At 45.0% G+C, this 24,102-nt stretch overlaps 1 protein-coding gene across 1 annotated transcript in view; it reads right to left on the reverse strand.

Annotated features, from left to right (window-relative positions):
- The window catches only part of LOC120992324 (chondroitin sulfate proteoglycan 4-like), a 38,287-nt gene extending 18,052 nt beyond the window's left edge, over positions 1-20,235 (reverse strand). The window contains exons 1-5 of the mRNA XM_040421240.1: positions 20,071-20,235; positions 10,659-10,822; positions 4,228-7,776; positions 2,358-2,828; positions 360-536 (exon numbers count right to left, since the gene is read on the reverse strand). Coding sequence (XP_040277174.1) covers positions 360-536; positions 2,358-2,828; positions 4,228-7,776; positions 10,659-10,822; positions 20,071-20,146 — 4,437 coding nt within the window. The 5' untranslated portion in view covers positions 20,147-20,235. The remainder of the gene's footprint in view (positions 1-359; positions 537-2,357; positions 2,829-4,227; positions 7,777-10,658; positions 10,823-20,070) is intronic.
- Between the last annotated feature and the right edge of the window lie 3,867 nt (positions 20,236-24,102).

The following is a 24,102-nucleotide window of genomic DNA, read 5'->3' on the forward strand; positions in this document are numbered from 1 at the left end:
CAGAAGCGGCTCTGTGGATCTGGCTGTACTCTGTGCAGTGCAGTCGGGTAGCTGTGAGGAGGAAGCAGGGACGTGCTGCCCGCTCCATAATAGTCTTTGCGGCATGTATTGAGAGCTGTTCTTCCACCACAGTGACAGCGCATAGAGTACGGCGCTGTCACTGTAAACTACTGTTTCACATCGCTGCCCCCCCTCCTTCCCATAGATGGCGCCCGCCTCACCTTGCCTCATTAAAGGTGCGCCCCTGCATGTATGTGTGGCTCTCTCCATTCACACATAGCCGAGAGCATCTGATGTGCTACAGAAGTGAACGTGTCAAGCGCATATCTAGACGGTACTTGAAAATTCAAAATCCTTACCCGGAAAATCGTATTAACGGTTATAACTGGGAATTCATCATTCGCAGGAGCGATGGTGACAAATATTGATTGCGGAAGACTCTGCTTGGAAAGTTCTGTACTGTTCACGACGACAGTAAAGTTGTCCTGCGAGGTCTCGCTGTCATCATGGACATAATAAATCAGTTCTTGTTCCACCTTGAAAATTAAACACCCAATACACAACATCAACATAATAAATCACAACCACTGTATATGACTTATACGATTGCTGTCTGATATCACAAAAAAAAACAACTGCTTTACTTATAAATGAATTTCAGAGACGTTTCTGCCCAGATCTCACTTACAAACAAGGGTTCGGCTACGATCATATCTGGGTTGGAGGCTCCATTGTGAGCCTGTGTCACATTGGATGTATGCAGCACTATTCTTTCTGGCAAAACAACGGACGCCATAATGAAAATCCATGGATCCCATTATAGATCAGTGGAGTGCGGTGGGCATTGTACATCAGATCCGCCACTGTGAGGTGGTTCCCGTGTTTAACCACAGGCTTTATTGTAGGATAATGGATATATACACACTTGCAGCCAATTTTATTGCAGTGTTGAATGTACTTTCACACAATTTCATTTCATTTAATACAGAATGGTGTAACGATCAAATTTCTAAATCACTTCATTTAAAAATCAGTCTGCATCCACCTGATAACAGAGAGGAAGTGGTGGCGCGTCAGAGCTGGCTAAGCTCCTGAGCCTGATAAAAAAGAAAAAACACTAAACCCCACAGGAGCCTCCTGCTTTTCTGTAAGTGAGATTTATCCCTTCTTATCAGCTTTTTGAGCTCCCTAGAAGAAAACAAACATAGCGGGAAGTAAGGGAAATTAGGTCACTGTGTACAGTACTGGCAGAGGGGACACCCCCACTGTTTCTGAGTGAAATGGATCTAGCTGTGCAGCTGAAACAGGGGGAATAATATTGCTGAAAGAGACTTTAAAGGGGTTATCAAATTCCTGAAATGCCCCCCCCCCCCCTTATACACAATATACTTACCTCGCTCCCCGGCACCTGCGCCGCTTCTGAAGCCTGCATGGCCCCTGCTGCATCTCCCCATCGCACGGATGAAAACATCCGAGGTCGGGGAGGGGGGGCTGGGGGTGGCAGCCAATGGCAGGTGGTGACAGGGACAAGTCTCCCTAACATAGTGGGTGACGCTAGGGAGGCTCGTCCCCATCACCACCTGCCATTGGCTGCCCCCTGACGCCGGATGTTTTCATCCACGCCACGGGGAGATGCAGCAGGGGCTGTGCGGGCTTAAGAAGCGACGCGGGTGCCAGGGAGCGAGGGGGGAGGGGTTGGAAGCTTCACTTGGATGGGACTGCTGCAAATAACAAATCTAGTGCTCGGCTATTTTTAGAACTCCTATAGAATTGAATAGAGGGTGGCCGCGCTTGCGCAGTGCGCTGTCCTTCACTTTCAGGGGCCCGTTCTGGAGATAGATGCGACATTGGCGGCATATCCTAGGGACAGGCCACCAATGTCTCATGTTGAGACAATCCCTTTAAATAAACTGTGCTACTGTGACACATTACAGACCTGTATTGTACACAACAATAGACTACTTTGGGTCGAGTCCGATTTATGCAGTGGTTTGGTACTGGGAAAAATGGTCATTTATTATTATTTCAGTGCTTTTATTGTGGTCCGTTAAAGCAGTGCAAACTTTGGGCCTATTCACATAGTGTTTATTGTTTTCAATAGGAGGCCACATTGCCATTTGCACAGCTGGCCTCCTTTTACCACTTAGATCCATTCAATGGCGCTAAACCGCAAGTGGGTCCACGGCACTCAAAGTGAAAAACCGTGGCAGAAACCAGAGGATTTTTATATGCAAAATCCACCATGTGAAAACACCCCGACAATGAGAACCTTGGATTGGAAAAACATATATATTTTTTTTTTTTAACTAGTTACTCTGCAAACAATTTTGGATTAGAAAAGAAAGTTAACTTTTTACCTGTTTCTGGGTAAATCTTGATAACTTTATCCCAGGAAACCTGGTATTTTCCACATAACCATTGTTGGGTTCATCCAGAAGAACAAACTCCAAATTGAGATCTTGAAAGTGTCTGTTCAGGACACGTAGATGATCCCGGGTCAAGGCTTTGGAGGCTCCTTCCCTCACAGTAATGTTCTGGATCTCCAGTGGAATAAGGATTGGGATTATATCTATGGACACTGCAATCCCACTTATCTCTCGTACGCCGTTAGTGACGTCTAATGTAAAGTTGTCCTGCACGTGGCCCGAAGCGCTCTGCACGTACTGAATGTTTCCTCGGTTGATATCCTGCTGTGTAAATGTTGCAATGGATTTTTGATCATCAGGAAAAAGGCCTTCAGTGGATTCAAACCTACGGAGGTATCCATGTGACGGACTTGTCACCACAGTGAACACAATCTCGCTTGGCGTGTTATCTTCATGGACAACCTGAAAATGTCAGCAAATTAGCTCAGGCTAGGATATAGCTCATGGAAAATCAGCACACAGCAAATATACAAAAATAACTAAAAACTACAAAGAAATTACAAAAAAAAAATTGATTAAAAAGAGTTCCAATATGGCCATAATTAGGACATGGGGCTTTAAACAATATAATTTTTTTTATTTTATTTTTTTAAAGGTAGGCCTTTGTAAAAACCTTATTTTTTAGCAACATTTCATAGTGCAATAAACACTATTATCCACATATAAAAGGGTTTTCTTTCATATCAGCTATGCTCCACTAGAGGCAGCAAAGCAGTGCATCATTGTTTCACAGTCTATTTCTCTCTAACACCATGGGGTGTTATGACTTTGTGATCACTTTTTATTCAATTTTTTTTCGGGTGATGAAGGGACAAAAAAATTGTGAATTGTTCATTTGAATTTTTTTACAGTTACGCTGTATGGGCTAAATATTTTTAAAGCACAGGCTTTTCAGATGTGCCGATTGCAGACAGCAGAAACCCAGCGGCTATAGAGCCTGCTGGTTGTCAAGGGATTAAGGACCACCTCTAACATATATTTGAGTAAATACTTCCTCATGAAATAACAAGGCATCTTCTCATAGAACTGCACTGTGCCATTCATCTGTTATTCCTCCTAGAAATACATTTAAAAAAAAACCATACCAGTTGGGGGTCTCTCCCTGCACAGTCTGATACTGTCCAGTTAAAGAGGACCTTTCATGGGTCCAGACATTATGAAATAACTAGCAGGTTATGTAGGGTACTGTGCATGGATGTAATATTGCTTACTAGTTTGTCTAGGCACCGCTCCGTTCGCCCGCTGTGCCCCCCTGCAGTTTTCACAGCTGGTATGCTAATAGCATCGGTACAGGGAGGAGGAGACTGCCCTTTTTCTCAATGGGCGTTCCTTCCCCCTGGCTGTAGCGCGGTCCGATAGCAGCGGAGAGCGTCACAGCCAAGGAGAAGGTGAGTTTTTTTATTTTCTCCCTGGCTACAGCCAGGGAGAAGAAGACGTCCATTGAGAAACCCTGGGAGTCTCCTCCTCCCTGTACCGATTCTATTCATTAGCATAGCAGCCGGGAAAACTGCAGGGCGGCACAGCGGGCGAACAGAGCAGCGCCCAGACAAACCAGTAAGCAATATTACATCCATGCACAGTACCCTACAAAACCTGCTAGTTATTTCATAATATCTGGATCCATGAAAGGTCCTCTTTAATGTGGACATCACCAGACTGTGTAGGTACATGACCATTTGACAAGGAGAATGACAACTCCCAGTTGTCAATTCATTCATAAATATTTAGGAGCAATAGCAGAGAAATGGTACATGAGCAAAGGTGCTCCAGAACTGCTCTCTCTCTATAGGAGAAAACTCACCTGCAGCTTGTCTTTGCCTATGTCAACCGGCTTTCCTTCTTCTACTAGGAGGCCTTCAAGGCTCTGCACCGTTGGAAGTTTCTGATGACTTTCCAAATAGACACGAACTTTAAGGTCTACATCCAGAGTCATCGTGTTGATTTTTACCGTAATGTTGACAGTGTCTACAAGATGATTGCCGTCATTGTGTCTGTAAACCACATGGCCATTCTTTAAGTCTTGATGTGTAAAGGATTCTTTTATCAGATTCTGGATGTAAATCTTTCCATGTTTTGGTGGGGATGAAATGTCATACAGAACATCACGGTCACTTTCAACATACATATTAGTGGCGATGCTGAAGTTGGAGGTTGTCAATGTGTTCTCTTTGCCTTTTTGCACCAACAATCCTGTGTTGTTGACTATCTTAATGTAGGGCTCTGAGGCACTGACTTCTAGAAGTGAAGATGTGTAATGTTTCCCATCTGTTACAAACAAGACAAAGCGACCGTAGTCTGCTCCATGATGTATGAAGAGCACACGGTTATTCTTCAAGTCCTCCTGGGTAAACTGGTAGAGCTTTTTTGAAGTATCATTAGATGAAACAAGATCTCCATTGGGAATGCCTCGCCTGGTGTAGAGTAATTGTCCATCATCGAAGTCTGTGTCAGGATCATGATAGCACAATTCCTCCAAAGTTACTAACTTCTTACCATTCCGCACCACGTGAAATAGCTGGTCAACGACACGGACGGGTTTCTCATCATTCTTTAGCTCTATAGATATATTAAAGGCAAATTCTGTCTCAACGGCTGTTGTATCCAGATGGACAGTTTCAGGTTCAACAGGTAGAGAGGATGTGAGAACGACAAAGGTATCGGACACGGTTTCGGAATTATCATGAACGTACATAAGACGTTCACTCAAAATATCTTGGCTGGAGAAGGTGGTTATGTTATCATTGCTTACAAGGGAATCTGAGAAATTAATTCGCTTTAGCTTTCCATGTAGGGGACTTTTCAAAACCTTGAAGAAAAACGTTTTGTTGCTTAAGGTTTGTACAAAGAGTTCCTCTTTCGTGATAATCCTTGTCTCTCCCTCGGCTAATGACAAGCCTTTATTAGTCAAAATGATGCTGTCCAAGTCCGCTTTAATGTTAACGGCAAATGTAAATGGCTTGGATTGCGCATATTTTGTGAACAATGTGAGCTCAAAGGAATCCTGGGAATCCTCATGTGGTTGTTTGCTTAACACATACTCAATGTTTCCTTCTATTATATCAATCTGGGTGAACATGTCTTCTTTACTTAAAATGTTGTTTCTGTTCATAATGGTTCCTTTGCTGGGCAAAGACTGTATCTTATAATAAATTAATATGCCGTCCATGTTGACTCCCTCCACCGCAGCTTGTAGGTTATCATAACCAAACATAGCCTTTTTGGCATTCTCGATGGTTAAAGGAACATTTTGAATCAATACATATTTAAGCCATTTGACTTTAATTGGAAAGAGCTGTTCTTCATTGGAACGGTTTGCTATGGTGACTTTAAATCTAAAGCTATCTATTACATCGGCTTCTTGAATTTCTTTGAAGGTGTTAAGGTATCGGATCCGGTCTCGCTCAAGAGATCGTTGAGTAAATGAGGCTACTGGCTTCCATTCATTTCCAGAACTTTTCCTCTGAATTTGACCGAATTTGGGTGTCTCCATTATGTCATACCTTATTTCCACATCCTGGTTCACTGCATTTGTTTCAACTCCTAAGTTGCTCGTCTTTAGGAAACTACTTGAGCCTTGTATTACTTCAATCCCTGTGTTGTTCACAATTTTATATTCTAGTGGAACAGCCAAAATTCTCAATACAACCGTGTTACTCACTTTATCAGCATCACTAACCCTCAGCACAAGCCTTGCATTCTTCACCCCATGGTGGACATAAAAAATATTTCCTTCAAGCAATTCAGAGTAAGGAAAGGTGTTAAGAGCTTTATCCGGATCTTTCATGTTTTCTAGATATCCAGCATCTACATTGAGGTTGCCGAGTACAACCAGATTTAGATTTTGTGGTTCTGTGTCCACATCAGATATCTTTATCAGATTACCAGTAAGGAGTTTCTTGGAGCTTTCAAGTAATGTGAATAAATTTCCTTCTGGTAGAGACAGTTCTGGCGCATCGTTAGATGGTGTTACAGTGATGCTGAAGATGTTAATCTCTTCTCCTTTTAGATAGGAGGGCATCTCATTCTTGCTAGTTGTAGTAACAGTAAAGCTAAAGTGATCACTTGTTCCCTCTGAGCCATCATGAACATAAGTAATTCGTCCATGCCACAGGTCAAGCATAGTGAAAGTTCCCTTGTCTTGCTGTGAGGAAACATCTATTTTTAACTGTCCATGTGAAGGATGCTCGACAACCTTAAATGCTACTTGCGACTGACGAAGACCCAGCCTTTTATAATCCAAATTCAATTTTATATGTTTAGATTGTAAAGTGGCTTTGCTTCCTTCTGCGACCACCAAATTATTAAGTACAAGGAAGTTATCTTTTTGATTATTCTTGGGTACCATGGTAGTAACGACTAAAGTTGTAGGTGCCACAGAGATTACCTGTGAGGTTCTCGGTTGTAACGTTGGAACCGTGCTCAATGCAACCTCATTTCTACAACCAGGAGATACATCTTTCGTAGCTAAGGCATTCTTTAGTCCAAACTTTACAGAGTTCGCTTTTATGTTTTTAATGCACCCTTTAAATGATCCTCCTTTAGTATGTTTCCCAGAAAGCGTTGCTAAGCCTAACCTCCTTGCATGGTCTCGAGAAGCATCATCAATGCCACCTACATACAAAGAGCCATGTGTTTTAATATGGATGTTGTGTAAAGCAGTTTCAGTTTTTTCATCTAAAGTCAGATGAAGATCCCTTGAGCTTATAGTAAGTTTAATATAATACCACTTATTTTCACTAAGAGTACTTGACGAATCCAGCTGTACCACATTTTTTCCTTTTCCAATACTGGCTCTCAACATCCAATCTATTATTTCTAGGGAAAGGAAATCTTCAGCTTTTCCTGAGTGATACAGCAGCAAGCCTCTTCCAGCTGCTGCTTGCAGTAAACACTCCCACACAGCGTCTTCAGCAATGGTCCAACGAGGAAAAGCCAAGAAGGACTTCGAACTGAACAAACTTATTGGGTAGTCTTCACTTAGGAAAAACTCATCGCTGCATCCGAGGGAAACCTCATGAACGCTTTTCTGACCAGGGTATGGTCGAAGGGAAGAAAGTAGTTCATACTCATTGAACAAGACATCGTCAAGACAACCTCTGAAATATTCATGTGTGTCTTTCACGTATGAAGTTTTCAGGTTTCCAAGTCCACCAACGTAGAGGCCATGTTCAATGTGAAGTTTATTTGCTGCACCAGGATTCAGAAAGCTGGACTTGACATTTGAGTCTACCACAAGTGTAACTTCTGTGTTTTGATGGTCAAATTTAACCAAGTGCCATTCCATGTCATCTAAATGAGGTCCATGGTTAAGGAAAAGTTCTTGTTCATCATTCCCAAGTCTGAATTTTGCCTAAAAGTAAAAATAAAAAAAAACAACAAACAGACTTTTATAGGTTAACATGATTAAAAAGTGAAAATGCAATGAATGTAATTATGAAAAATACAAAAGGATAATGATTTAAGACATGTCCCACATGAACTAACTGATGTAATAGAATATATTGGCTCCTTGGGCACCAGATACACAGAACGGATATTGGTCATGTAGAGAAAATCAAGTTTGACTAGATTGAGCCAAGCTTCAAAGTCTGGTCAGTTAGATAGGATGGCACTCATAAGCTACTACAGCTCTACCTACTAAATGTACCGTAATTCTTTCAGATACTGCTCACCCTCTAAGACGGATGACATACAGTCAGGTCCATAAATATTGGGACATCGACACAATTCTAACATTTTTGGCTGTATACACCACCACAATGGATTTAAAATGAAACGAACAAGATGTGCTTTAACTGCAGACTGTCAGCTTTAATTTAAGGGTTTTTACATCTAAATCAGGTGAACGGTGTAGGAAGAACAGTTTGCATATGTGCCTCCCACTTGTTAAGGGACCAAAAGTAATGGTACAGAATATTAATCATAAATCAAACTTTCACTTTTTAATACTTGGTTGCAAATCCTTTGCAGTCAATTACAGCCTGAAGTGTGGAATGCATAGACATCACCAGATGCTGGGTTTCATCCCTGGTGATGCTCTGCCAGGCCTCTACTGCAACTGTCTTCAATTCCTGCTTGTTCTTGGGGCATTTTCCCTTCAGTTTTGTCTTCAGCAAGTGAAATGCATGCTCAATCGGATTCAGGTCAGGTGATTGACATGGCCATTGCATAACATTCCACTTCTTTCCCTTAAACTCCTTGGTTGCTTTTGCAGTATGCTTTGGGTCATTGTCCATCTGTACTGTGAAGCGCCGGCCAATGAGTTCTGAAGCATTTGGCTGAATATGAGCAGATAATATTGCCCGAAACACTTCAGAATTCATCCTGCTGCTTTTGTCAGCAGTCACATCATCAATAAATACAAGAGAACCAGTTCCATTGGCAGCCATACATGCCCACTCCATGACACTACCACCACCACCACGCTTCAATGATGAGGTGGTATGCCTCATGCTGATCATGAGCAGTTCCTTTCCTTCTCCATACTCTTCTCTTCCCATCACTCTGGTACAAGTTGATCTTGGTCTCATCTGTCCATAGGATGTTGTTCCAGAACTGTGAAGGCTTTTTTAGATGTCGTTTGGGAAACTCGAATCTGGTCTTCCTGTTTTTGATGCTCACCAATGTTTTACATCTTGTGGTGAACCCTCTGTATTCACTCTGGTGAAGTCTTCTCTTGATTGTCGACTTTGACACACATACACCTACCTCCTGGAGAGTGTTTTTCATCTGGCCAACTGTTGTGAAGAGTGTTTTCTTCACCAGGGAAATAATTCTTCGGTCATCCACCACAGTTGTTTTCCGTGGTCTTCCGGGTCTTTTGGTGTTGCTAAGCTTACCGCTGCGTTCCTTCTTTTTAAGAATGTTCCAAACAGTTGTTTTGGCCGCGCCTAATGTTTTTGCTATCTCTCTGATGGGTTTGTTTTGTTTTTTCAGCCTAATGATGGCTTGCTTCACTGATAGTGACAGCTCTTTGGATCTCATCTTGAGAGTTGACAGCAACAGATTCCAAATGCAAATAGCACACTTGAAATTAACTCTAGACCTTTCATCTGCTCATTGTAATTGGGATAATGAGGGAATAACACACACCTGGCCATGGAACAGCTGAGAAGCCAATTGTCCCATTACTTTTGGTCCCTTAACAAGTGCGAGGCACATATGCAAACTGTTGTAATTCCTACACCGATCACCTGATTTGGATGTAAATATCCTCAAAGCTCACAGTCTGCAGTTAAAGCACATCTTGTTTGTTTCATTTTAAATCCATTGTGGTGGTGTATAGAGCCAAAAATTTTAGAATTGTGTCGATGTCGCAATATTTATGGACCTGACTGTATATGATATCTGTTGTGGTGAACATCACAGGAACCAATTTATCAAGCAAGCTTACTGTCAGGTTAGCTTTAAAAGGAGTCTGTCATCAGAGACCTCACTATCAAACCAAGAGCAGAGAAAGATAGGTAGGTCACCTGAATAAAACATTTCCCCCCTTTCCTGATCTGAGGCCTTTATCTCATAAACACTTACTTAGGCCGTATTCTTATCAGTAAGATACAAATTGGGCTACAATGAGTGTTAATGAGCTGTCAGGAGATCAGAGATAAAGCTTCAACCCCCCATAAGCTGAGTTCCCTGAGGAGACAGAGTGTAAACGCACAGCCTGCTGCTAGAGAATCTCAATGCTGTACAGAGAAAGGGGCTGAAAATTTTAAATAAAGACCAATTGAAAAAATGATTTTAGCACAAAATGAGAAAAATTCAATAATAAAAATAACGCCCCCAAAGGTGTCCATAGCTTTTAAAGTGTCACTGAGCTTTCATGTACCTTATGCTATAGTGACATATCAAAAGGTTTTGATTGGTGAGGTCTGTGTGATGAGACCCCCACTGATCCCTAGAACCAAGAAAGAGAAGTGTTCACACAGCGCTCTATCCTTGCTGCAGGAAAAAGCCTTAGTAGAAAGTTAATTGGCTCACCTCAATTCAGTCTCCTGGAGAAAGCGACAGTGTAGTGAGTGCTTCTTTCTCCTTACTCTAGACATCTGGTGGTCTCAGGGCTTAGACCCCCACAGATCTAAGCCTCTGATATATTAAACGTTTTATGAAAGCTCAGTGACCTTTTAACAGTTTATTCGAAGTCCAAATAAATACAAAAGAAAAATGGAAAACATCTTAAGAAGGTATCAGCATACAGAAGAACAAGGAGACGGCATTAGGAAGCTGCTGTACCTGTACATGTCCAGAGCGCAGCTCCACCAAGCAGTAGTCATGTTTCCCGGCTGCCAGAAAGAGGAGTCCATTCGCTTTGCTGGTTCGGAAACGTAACTGAAATGACGACTTGGAGAACAATTCCAGTTTTTTCAGTTCCACATAACTTTCACCAAAGAAAGAAGCTGCAAAATGGAATATTCAACCAAATTAAGCTACAGAGCAAAAAAATATGGAAATGTATTTTTACAGTGACCTGCATTGTAGATAAAGGAAATATTAAAGTGGCTTCCACACTTTATAAGGGTTAGAGTATTGTTTCTCTTATAGGGTTATTTCTATTTACCACATGTACGCTAGGTGCGGGTCCCATCTATAGAGAGGTGGCCACCCGTGCTTACTTGCCTATTTTTAAAACTTCCATCGAAGTACTGGTAAATGAAAAGTTGCACAGCCTCTTCATTAACAGCAGTGGTGAGAGGGGGTGAGGAGGCCCCCATTCTTGAGGTAAGTACGTGTCCTAAACTGTGAATATGCCATAAATGTTCGAGATGGGAATAACCCCTTAAATAATAAAATTCTGAGTCTGCAGCCACCACTAGGGAGAACTTACTACATACAGCCTAATTTTACATTCAGCATGCAAACCACTTGCAGTAAGCTTCTAAGCCCTCCCCCTAGTGGTGGCTGCAGGCAGCCAGAATTTTTCTCTTTTATATCTACAGTTCATATTTATACACCAGGTTATGCTAAATAGGCGGTTTCACACATAAGAGGGCATTTACCGCAAATATTGTGACTTTTTGGGGCGTTTAGAGCCCACACCTGCCACTTTTCCAAAAAGTGGGTGGAGCGGGGCAAAGGCTGCGTGGAGCAGGACAGAGACTGGGTGGAGCGCGGCAGACCACACCTGCCCAGCACATTTATTATAATCTACATCAGGAAACGGGCATAGATTATACCTGAAATCTACACTAGCTCCCTTTCTGGTATAGATTTCCGTTTTGGTGCACAGATGTGCTACAACTTAATAACTGGGGTGCACCTGATGCCAGCGGAGACAGATTAAAGCCAACATGTCTGCACCTGCGCAAAATTTAGATGCAGGAACAATGAATTTGGAAGAAGAGGGAAAAGACACAATGGGGATAAAAACACTAAAAAAAGGGAAGCAAAGGTATATTTTTAAATGGTGTTTAAGGGTGCGACAGTCTTAAAATCGAGGTGACAGATCCCTTTAAGAAAGTGCAAAATGCGCCAAACAGGAATTTAGTTGCAATTCATTTCAGCAATTTTGTTTTTAAACCGGAGTGTGGAACCCCAGTGTTAATAAATGTGGGCCTATGACAACACCTGTATATCCAGTGCCGATCACACATGGATCCTGTAATGCAGTCTGAAAAACCCAGACTAATGCAAAAAAAAATACAAAAAAATAAGCGCGACTTAAACTAGAATTGTGACAATCCAGCGACTGGAGAAATTTGTTAAATTTGATACCCAAATCCCTCTGTTAAGAAAAGACAGTCATAAAACCAACAGGATAAATCCAGCGGTTTCCTGCATTCCAGGTGCTGCGTGCTGAGACGTGCCGCTACTTCTAGCTATTTCCGTCATTAGGACACCTTTATGAGAGCAGTTAAAGGGCCTCTCATTAGACAGAAGTGCTGCACACAGAGGTGCCAGCCCGGAGTGGGGGAGAACACTCTGCTTCTGGTCTCCTGCAGAAAGGTTTCACAAAAATGTACACTTTTTTGTTAAAAAAACTGACACAAATGTATTGAAACATATGCACATCCGTCAAATGTATACGTAGACAAAATTGCATACATTTGTATATGTTTTTTTTTACTATACGTCTAAACGGATCTGCTTGGCGTACAGCAAAAAACGAGATGTGAACAGGCCCTTAGACGCATAGTACAGCATTGTATGGATGAGTATAAATGTGGCGATGATATATGATGAGCTCAGAGCACTACACTAATAAAATGGCAGATCGAAGTCGGCCACGTTCCTCACAGGGGGGCGCATAGGCATTCAATCCTAAATATTCCTGCAACTGTATCTTGTGCTGACTGTACTGGTGGCCATGCACATAATGGCGGGTTTACACAGCCCAACTGTCGGGCCGACTAATGGAAACAAACGCACATTCCCTATAATAGGCTCATGTAAATGAGCCGCTAAACGCTCGTTCATCAGATGAAATGATAATCTTTCATGCAGTCCAGTAAATTATCATTTCTGGCCAGCAGATTGCGCTGTGTGAACAGGGATCTGCTGCCCAGAAACAAGGAATACATATGAGGACGAACGATGGCAGTAGCCATGGCTCATCCTAAGGGCTCATTAAGAGGACCGTAGTGTTTTGCGGATCCGCAAAATACGGATGCCTGCCAGTGTGCGGACAGCACATGGCCGGCACCATCATAAAAATGTCTATCCTTGTCTGCAATTGCGTACAAGAATAGGACATGTTCTATCTTTTTTGCGGAGCCGCTGAATGGAACTACGGATGCAGACCCATTGAAATGAATGTGCTAAATTGCAGAACGGGTGCGGACCCGTTCATACGGCCGTCTGAATGGCCCCTATTACAGTGGAAGTGATTGCTACATGTAAAGGAAGCTCTTACCTGCACTAACAAGCAGGCAATTATCAGGAAGGAACGGTCTGTTCCCCATAATTGCCGGCTCCATCGGGCAGCAGTCTAAATGCGCCTTTAAAGGGTTTATCAGAGGAAAACAGTCCCCCTTGGGGGGATGTTACTACAGGGCTGTTCGGGGTCTGCATAGCTACTTCCGCTAGTCACTGCATAGGGCCGACTGAAAGGAGAAGGAAAAAGCCGGTGAACGGACCAGCTGTGGCTTGATTGTAAGAGATATAAACCCGAGCCATATATGTACAGCTCTTAGTCATTAGGAGGTTAAAGATTTTAAAATAAAACAAATCTCTTAAAAAAATAAAATAAAATTCCTCAAAATGAAAAAAATAAAATTAATGTATACAAAAAAAAAAGAAAGAGGGGTGGCTGCTGCTCTTATTTTCCAACGAGACTACAAAAATCTGAATTGGACTGGTTGCCATCTAATGTTTGAGATAAATGAAAAAACTGAGGCATTAAAATCCCACATTCTGTAAAGTGCATCCATCAGCATGATCAATCCTATTAATTCAGCCCTGTTTAATGGAGCACTAAGGGCAGACATAGCCCTTCAGAGCTGCGATTCGCCACCAACTTCCCCCCTCCCCTTGAGTGACAGGACCAGGCATCCTCACTGTCTTCCTCCCTGGTCCAATAATCCTGCTCATGCGCCAGTGAATCTTGAACCAGCGCATGTGCATTTTAGATCTAAGCATCAGGAAAGATCCAAACTCCACATGCGCCGGTTCTGCATTCCCTGGTGCAGGAGTAGAATTATAGAACCAGCCAGGACAGTGAGGAGGCCGGGTCCTGTCACTCACGGAGAAGGGGGGAGTGGTGAAGGCGGAAAGGCAGTTGTGAAAAGGTGCTCTAAGGTGCTAGGCCTGCCCTTTAGTGCTCCAAACGCCTAATTATCACATTGAATAAAGTGCACAGTTCTCTAAAATGGAGTTAGGCCTCTTTCACACTACCGTTTTTTTTTTTTTCGTTTTGCGGGCCGTAATTTGCGTTCCGTATATGGTCCGTATGCGGAACCATTCATTTCAATGGTACCGCAAAAAAAAGAAAAACGGAATGTACTCCGTATGCCTTCCGTTTCCGTATTTCCGTTTTTCTGTTCCCTTGAAAGATAGAACATGTCCTATTATTGCCCGCAAATCACGTTCTGTCGCACCATTCAAGTCAATGGGTCCGCAAAAAAAAAAAAACAGAACACATACGGAAATGCATCCGTATGTCTTTCGTATCCATTCCGTTTTTGCGGAACCATCTATTGAAAATGTTATGCCCAGCCAAATTTTTTCTATGTAATTACTGTATACTGTATATGCCATATGGAAAAACGGAACGGTAAAACGGAACGGAAATGGAAACACAACGGAAACAAAAAAACTGAATGGATCCGTGAAAAACGGACCGCAAAACACTGAAATAGCCATACGGTAGTGTGAAAGAGGCCTTACAGATTTGAAATACTAAGGCCCCTTTCATAAGGGCGAGTATTCCGTGCGGGTGCCATGCGTGAGTTGAACGCATTGCACCCGCACTGAATCCTGACCCATTCATTTCTATGGGGCTGTTCACACGAGCTGTGATTTTCACGCATCACTTGTGCGTTGCGTGAAAATCGCAGCATGCTCCTCTTTGTGCGTTTTTCACGTAACGCAGGCCCCATAGAAATGAATGGGGTTGCGTGAAAATCGCAAGCATCAGCAAGCAAGTGTGGATGCGGTGCGATTTTCACGCACGGTTGCTAGGTGACGATCGGGATGGGGACCCGATCATTATTATTTCCCCTTATAACATGATTATAAGGGAAAATAATAGCATTCTGAATACAGAATGCATAGTAAAATAGGGCTGGAGGGGTTAAAAAAAAAAAAAAATTTAACTCACCTTAATCCACTTGTTCGCGCAGCCGGCATCTCTTCTGTCTTCATCTTTGCTGTGAGCAATAGGACCTTTGATGACGTCACTACGCTCATCACATGATCCATCACCATGGTGATGGATCATGTGATGGACCATGTGATGAACGCAGTGACGTCATCAAAGGTCCTATTGCTCACAGATGAAGACATAAGAGAAGCCGGCTGCGCGAACAAGTGGATTAAGGTGAGTTAAAAAAAAAAAAATGTAACCCCTCCAGCGCTATTTTACTATGCATTCTGTATTCAGAATGCTATTATTTTCCCTTATAACCATGTTATAAGGGGAAATAATAACATCTACACTACAACTAACCCAAACCTGAACTTCGGTAAAGAAGTTCGGGTCTGGGTCGGTTTTTTATCATGCGCGTGCAAAACACATTGCACCCGCGCGATAAAAACTGAACATCGGAACGCAATCGCAGTCAAAACTGACTGCAATTGCGTTCCTACTCGCGCGGGTTTGCCGCAATGCACGGGGACGCATCCAGACCTAATCCGGACACGCCCGTGTGAAAGAGGCCTTAGGGATTGTTTATCTCAGCATAATCAACCTAGCTTAGGCGCTGGCCATGCAACTTGCTCAAATCTACGCCAGCTCCCTCGCTGGCGTAGATTTAAGTCGTTTTCTACGCCAAAAACAGGCGTAGAAAACAATAAATGAGATGGGCTGGCCTGCCCCCTTCTGCTGCCACCAAGGAAAAGTGGCGTGAGCGGGTAAAAATCCCAGATTCGGCCACAAATCCCCTTTGCGACAGAATCTGTGACAAAAGTTTGCCAAAAGTGGCGTACGTCTCATAATAAATTTCCCCCTTAGTTTTTAGCTAACATTTGCGCCCGTTTCCGCCCCGCCCCTATCACGCCCAACCGGCCGTGCAACTCAATATTGTCTCACGGAAAAGGACACTTGCAACATTTTTTATGTCTAAAAGTGTCGCAAGTCCCTTTGTAAATGTCACGCAGGCGGTTTTACGTCGTATCCACGGGAAGGGCGGGCGAGTGTCGGGGGCCTGCTGGGGTTGGAGTCAAATTTACTAACATTTACGCCTGGCGCAAAAACTGCCACAGATGCACTTCATTTATGATAAGGCGCACTCCTAGTCATAAATTAGACAACCCTAATGGCAGCGTTAAAAGACGTGCCCCATTGACACTGCACTCCCAGCTGCGTCCCTGTCTGGTACTGAATGGGTTACAGATCTCCAGGGCGTGTGGAGGGCTGTAGATGGCCTCCTGTATATTTTCGGAGGGTGACACTCTCAGCTGTTGGGCCTTTAAAGTGGCAGATGACATCTGTTACTCCTCCGCAGATTACAAGCTGGAGAAACGTAGATGACAGAGGAGAGACACGGCCGCCACAGGGTGACACTGAAAGGAGTCACTGAATGTAAGGATGGACATACTGCAGGGGCCCAGGACAGAAGGGGGCCCGCTGCCACCCTGAAAGTACCTGAGATTGCATGTGAGGGGCTGTTCTAATGGATTTCGTGGCTCACAGTGAAGTGTTAAAAATAGATAAGAGACTCTATGATGAGCCATTGGAGAGCAGGGGCCCCATACTGTTCTTGTGCAGGGGCCCCTGGCGGTCTTTGTCGGGCACGGATTACACATGTATACAACATGAAGGAGAATACAGGGCAATAAAGAGACCTATGGTGGGGTGAGAACCTATTATGTGCGGCCTCTTCTCTCGACCACTGTGTAGACCCTATTCTCATGATTAGCGGGGGCCAGTGTGGGCCTCATTTATTAAAGCCGTCAAGCTATAAAACTAAGCGTTGTTGTCTGTAGCAACCAATCAGAGCTCAGCCTTCATTTTTCCAAAGCTGTTTAAAGGGGCTCTCCAGGAATTAAGAAAATAAAAATACTTAAATATTCCTGGAAGAAAACAGAGAACCTAGAGAAGATCCACGCAAACGTCATACAGATGGTTCCTTTTGTCAAATTTGAACCCAGAACCCCAGAGCTGCAAGGAACAGCTGAGAACCACTGAGCCACCAGACCAAGTGGTTAAGGGGACAGTCATACAGGGCAGATTTGTGTAACTCTCCCGTTTAGCTACATGGGGCTTGTAGATATCCACACATGCTGCAGAAATCGCCTCGTTCAGACGTCTGGAATGGATTTCTTTTCTTTAGGCCTCATGCACACGACCGTTGTTTTTCCGTTTACGGGCCATTTTTCGCGTTCTGTATACGGTACCAATCATTTCAATGGTCCCGCAAAAAAAACAGAATGTACTCCATATGCATTCCGTTTCCGTATTTCTGTTCCGTTGAAAGATAGAACATGTCCTATTATTGACCGCAAGTCACGTTCCGTGGCTCCATTCAAGTCAATGAATGTAAGTGATTTCCAGCCACCGGTAATGGACTCTATGATTAAGGGTGCTACAAGCGTGTACCCGAAACGCGTCAGAGAAATGTGAGGCCTGTTTCATATTTATCTTTTGTAACTGCTTTTAATGGGAGAAAAAATAAAGTTGAATGGATTTTACCAATACCGGTGGCTGGAAATCACTTACATTCATTGCTGTGGGACTGCAGTCCTGCACCATCCGTGCCCCGGAGGTCCGAGCAGAAGCTGGCGTTTGTTACTATATTTTATTCAAGTCAATGGGTCCGCAAAAAAAACGGTACACATACGGAAATGCATCCGTATGTCTTCCGTATCCGTTCTGTTTTTGCGGAACCATCTATTGAAAATGTTATGCCCAGCCCAATTTTTTCTATGTAATTACTGTATACTGTATATGCCAAACGGAAAAACGGAACAGAAACGGAAACACAACGGAAATAAAAAACGGAAAAACAGATCAGTGAAAGACTGCAAAACACTGAAAAAGCCATACGGTCGTGTGAAAGAGGCCTTAAAGGGGTTCTCCAGGATTTGAAGGGGTGGTGCAGTGCTATCCCCAGGACAGGTCATCAGATTGCCGTTTGAAGAGATACCTCTCCTCTGTAGAGTCGGCGCCATGTAATTACACCTACTCGTCCCATTCCTATGAACGTACTGTAATTACACCGCCGCTGCAAAGGAGGCGACAGCTGGTAATTGTGAAGAGGACGCAGCGCTCTGTGCCAGGAGTCGGACCCCCGCTGATATGATATTGATGCACTGACTGCACAACCACTTTTAGGGTGGGTTCACATCACCGTTATGGATTCCGTCATTGTTTTCTGTTATAACATGGTTATCCATAAGACGGAAGTCAAAACGGAAGCCTTTAAGAGGCACTTCCGATTTGGTCCGTCATAATAGAAGTCTATAGGCAGCATAATGGATCCGTCTGGTTCCCGTTATGCAAGATGGAAAACAAAGTCCTGTCGACATAATGGAGCCCAGACGGATCCGTTATGATTCCCATAGACTTCTATTATGACGGATCAAAACGGAAGTGCCTCTTAAAGGCTTCCGTTTTGACTTCCGTCTTATGGATTCCCTTATTTTCCGTTATAACGGAAAACAATGACGGAATCCATAACGGTGATGTGAACCCACCCTAACAATTAATAAACTATCCCAATATCTGATTGGCGGCGGGGGTCTGTCACTCTGCATCCCCCCCCCCACATCACCTGTTCAGGAGCGCAGCTCCGTCCATCGTGTAGTGGACGGCGCTGGTAACCATTGACGTAAATGGGAGCAGCGCTGCAGTTTCCGATACCATCCAGTGCACAATGGACGGGGTTGTGTAGTTTAGGCACCAAAACTACCCAAAAAAAAAACTGATTGTGGGGGTGTGGAGTGTCCGAGCCCACGCTGATCTAATACTGGGGGAGAAGGGCAGACCTGCAAAGGAAAGCCTACTGACCTGCCTTCTGCATTGTTCTCTCCCCAGTTCCCAGCAGGTAAGCTTCTGTTTTGACGCCGCTGCAGCCAATCGCCAGCTGCAGCGGTGACCTGCTCCCCTTCCGTCACGTGATCGCATGCTGCAGCGGCGTGAAAAGCGAAGTTGACATCCTGGGAGTGAAGGTGCGGAATAAGCAGTCTTCCCTTCGTAGGTCTGCCCATGAGGGGATTCGAACCTAGGACACCGGTGCTAACCACTGAGCCACCCACCTGCCCTGTACAGTATTTAGCTCTCATAACAGACCAGGGGTCAGCAGCCTCAACATGCTCCATAGGAGTTCTGAGAACAGCAGAGCAAGTATGCATGCTGGGAGTTGTAGTTTCACATCAGCTGGGGTGACAGAAGTTGCCTACCCCTGGCCTAGACTGTGTCCAACTGTAAAAAAAGGCGTATTAAAGGGGTATTCTGGTTCTGGAAAGTTATCCTCTATCCCTCAGATCGGTGGAGATTGGTGGGACCCCATACCCCGCGGAGCCCTCCCTGAAATGGATGTAACTATCACCGGCGCTCCCATAGAAGTCAATAGAGAAGCGGTGTGCTTTTTCCACCGCCCGCTCCGTCCATTTCAGGGGGCTCCACCGGGTATGGGGCATCGTTCTCGGGATCAGTAGCACCCCACTAATCGGATAGATAAACCCTAATAACTTTGTATACATTTTAACCCCTGGATATAAATAACGAAGGAAATGGTAAAAGGCAACCAAAACAATGGCGCGACTGGCGCAGGTGTCACATTTAACCAATTTCTTATCAGAACCTTGCGCCCACTTTAAGGGTAGGACCACACGGGTGATTAATTGCCACAGTAGTCACATACAGCATTATAAATACATGAGCAGCAGGGTTCCAGTTGGGGCAGCAAGCAGAGATCTTGACAGCGGTGCAGCACTGACACCAGCAGTGTGCTGCATTAAACCGGAAACCCCTCAGCTTTAGCGGAGTTAACCCCTCACACAATGGTGGGCTCAGTGCCAGGAGGGCGCGGGCACAGCCGCCTCTTACCTGGTGCGGGGCGGGCACAGGAGCTGCAGCACAGCAGCACGGCTCCCAGGACGAGCACAGCCCGGGGGACGCTCATTCTTCCTGCGGGGGGTCATGGACTCCACTCTGACCCGAGTTCCCGAACTTCAGTGCCCCCCTGGGAGCCGCTCCGACCCGGTTCCCTCTTCTGGAGCACGCACGGCGGCGGCCTGACGTCAGGAACTTGTCCCGAGCAGTGAGCAGCAGAGAGTGCGGCCGAGGGGGGGCGCAGGGGGGTAGTATTCCCTCAGGTAGGAGGGGACAGGTCTGCAGCCAGCTGGGGAGGGGACTACGACTCCCAACATGTCCTGATGCATACAAGTGCAAATGGTAACCCTGTTCAGAGGGGTCTAGGACCCCTAACAACAATGAAGGGGCTGCACTGACACACTAAACACCCGGGACTGGACTGCAGTTATTCAACCAACAGCCGGGGGTGGCGCTGTTTTATAAAAAGCATCAAGCGCTCTCTGTCCTCAGCATTGGTGGGGCTCCCATGGAATCAATGTCATATGTGCAGGTGGGGGTGTTCTCTCATTAGAGGGGCAGCCGCAGTGAGGGGTGTTCACTCATTAGAGGGGCAGCAGCCGTGAGGGGCGATCACTCATTAGAGGGGCAGCCGCAAATGTGTAGAAATCTGAGTCTCATTTCCTTCTGGGATTCGCGCCCCCACCCCTCCCTTGGCTGAACTTGATGGACTTATGTCTTTTTTCAACCGTATTAACCATGTACATAAGGCTACTTTCACATTAGCGTTATTCTTTTCCGGTATTGAAATCGGAAAAGGGGCTCAATACCGGGAAAAACGCATCAGTTTTGGCCCAGTGCAGTCTGAATGGAAAGCAATCCGTTCAGTATGCATCAGGATGTCTTCCGTTCCGTCCCTTGTACGGTATTTTTTCCAGCCCAAATCCTGTAACACTGCCGCTCTTGCTGGATCCGGCATTCATTTCCATTGAAATTTATTAATGCCGGATCCGGTACCAAGTGTTCCGGAAATTGGCACATTGCCGGAACACTCCGGTCTGCGCATGTGCAGTTCTTTCTAGCTTTGAAAAAATTACTGAATCCGTTATTCCGGATGATACCGGAAAGACAGATCCAGTATTTCAATGAATAAGTCTAACAGATCCGGGGGAAAAAGATATCCGTTTGCATACGGATTTCCGGATCTGGCAGGCAGTTGCGGCAACGGAAATGCCTGCTGGATCCTCAACGCTTGTGTGAAAGGACCCGAAGTTGGGGGTACTTAAGTAGTGAGTGGTGTTCACTCATTAGAGGGGCAGCCGCAGTGAGGGGCGCTCATGCATTAGAGGGGCAGCAGCATTGAGGGGCTTCACTCATTAACGGGGCAGCTGCAGTGAGGGATGTTCACTCGTTAGAGGGGCAGCTGTAGCTTTTGGCATTTTTTTTCCCGGTGTTTTCTCTATAGGAAAAAAGGCTCATCACACGTGCATTTGGACCTTTTGCTTTTCGGGGTCCTATAAAAGGCAATTGGTCACACTGGATTTTATTTAGGGGTGTCAGAGTACAGGGGGCTGAATACAAATGCACGACAGACTTATTGGATTTTTATTTATTAAAGATTTTGAAAACCATGTATCATTTTCTTTTTACTTCACACAAACTTGCTAAAATCCCATTAAAATGTTTGTGGGTGTAATGTGAAAAAAATGTGGAAAAGTTCAAGGAGTATGAATACTTTTTCAAGGCACTGTATATACTGTAGGTGTATCTTTGGACAGAGTTCATGCTACGGAGCCAATGGTACTCGATGTGCCGCCATATGGTGCTCCGTGCTCCATGCAAAGCTATATTACAAGGATATTCTCTCCAGAAGCAATGCATCCAGGGAAGGCTAGCTGTATACCGTAATATACAATACCTGATATGCCAAACTTCTGTCTGTAGTATATGCAACTAAAATTCTATGGTTACCGTATTAAGGTGGTGTAAGAGGCCTAAATATACATGATATGTAAACCCTCACCCGTCTTCCATAGATAACATGGTACATACCGTAGTTATACCGCCATACATTATATCAGGGGTAGGCAACCTCCGGCACTCCAGCTGTTGTGAAACTACAACTCCTAGCATGCATACTTCCTCTGCTCTTCTCAGAACTCTCACAGAAATAAATGGAGCACGCTGGGAATTGTAGTTTCACAACAGCTGGAGTGCCGAAGGTTGCTGATCCCTGCATTATATCAAAACCACCAGAGAAGACATTAACACTATAGATCCGTCTTTCTCCTCCATAAACAGCGATCTGATTTCTGCTGACCAGTGTTATACCTCGTCCTGAGCATTCGTCTCTGTAATGTGTCCATTCTGCTCATTTTTCAGAACTGAAGAAGCTGCAGACCTTGTATCTCTAAATCCCAAATATGGGGTAATCCATAATATACACAGCTTGTCACAGACAGCGTCTCCTCCTACTCTAATGCCTGGAAACATACGATGATGCAGAGAATAAGCAGATCTCCCTGGTATGTGGTAGATGTTTCTAGGGCTATGTTATCTCAGAATGGTGGTGTGGCAGGCGCAGCACTATGAAGTGCCGTCTGCGCTGTGGCATTAGAAGAATTTTGATATCTCAGATTTTTTAGTCTAACCAGACTGTCTATATTACTCTGTAATTCATCTAGCGCCGTTTTATGGAAGCAGTAGGTTTAACCCCTTAAGGACTTAGGACGTACCGGTACGGCATGGGTCCCGAATCCTTAAGGACCCATGACGTACCGGTACGTCATGGCTTTAATTTGCTATTCCGGCGCCGCGGGGGTTAATCGGAATGTGAATTCGGCTGAAATCATTCAGCCGGCATCCCGTAACAATGCAGGGGGGGTCATTTGACACCCCCCCCCCCCCCCCCGTATCGACGATCACAGAAAACCGCAGGTCAATTCAGACCTGCGGTTTTCTGCGTTTCCGGTCCATTCGGGTGTCCTGTGACCCGATGAACCGGAAAAAGACTGCGATCGGTGGCGTAATTATACACCACCTATCGCAGTCCGAGGATTTGGAGAGGCGGTGCTGGCCCTGGTGCTGAACGCCGCTGTCCAGGGTGCTGATTGGTGCAGGGGAGAGAGGCGCGAGATTCAAACTTCCTGCGCTCCTCTCTCCCCTCCTCTTCCTGTCCAGCACCCTGACCGTGCAGCACCGTCCAGCGTCCAGCTCCTGAGTCCCCCTAATCGTAATCCATCACCCTCCTGCACCCATCGCCACCCAGGTAGGTTAGGGTCAGTGAGGGAGAGGCACCGTTAGGAAGGGAAAGAAGGGAAAAGTTAGGGAAAAAAAAAAACTTTTACACTAAACTTTCTTTTCTTTCTTTCTGATCCATCTATCAGACCCCAGACCCCCCCCTGCCACTTGCCCCCCCCCCCCCACCAGCCCCCACCTCACCAGCCCCCCCCCCCCCTTTCACCACCAGCCCCCTTACCACCACTTTTTTTTTTTTCTGCGTGCGCTGACTTTCCGGCACTTTTTTTGTCCGGCCACTGTTAGCGCATCGCCCGCCCCACCGCTGATCAGCGTTGTACCGCTGATCAGCAACTTTGAACTTTTTTTTTTTTTTCTAACACTTGCCCCTTTTTTTTCCTTTTTTAGTACGCGAAGACCCGTTGCCCCCACACACACGCACATATAATAAAGTTTGCCATACACGCACACACACCCATGGCCCGCCGGATGTTCTCGGCTGAGGAGGCATACGCCCAGATTGCCTCCGACTCCGAGAGCCCCAGTGAGGATGAGGATGACCCCAATTTCCTTTTATCATCCGCATCCTCCTCATCATCATCGGATGACGATGAGCCACCAAGGCGGCGGAGACGCCGCCAGGCGGAGCCAGGGGCCCCACATGCTAGGGATCCTGTGGCCCACCCTAGTACGAGCCGCCCTGGGGTTCGTACTGGTTTCCCGGCCCACCAAATAAGTCCACCGGAGCCCCCTGCCGATGAACTTAGCTGGTGTCCCCCAGTGGACTTTGAGCCTGAGATTCCGGATTTT

This window comes from Bufo bufo, chromosome 2, assembly GCF_905171765.1.
Source record: "Bufo bufo chromosome 2, aBufBuf1.1, whole genome shotgun sequence".
Lineage (NCBI taxonomy): Eukaryota > Metazoa > Chordata > Amphibia > Anura > Bufonidae > Bufo > Bufo bufo.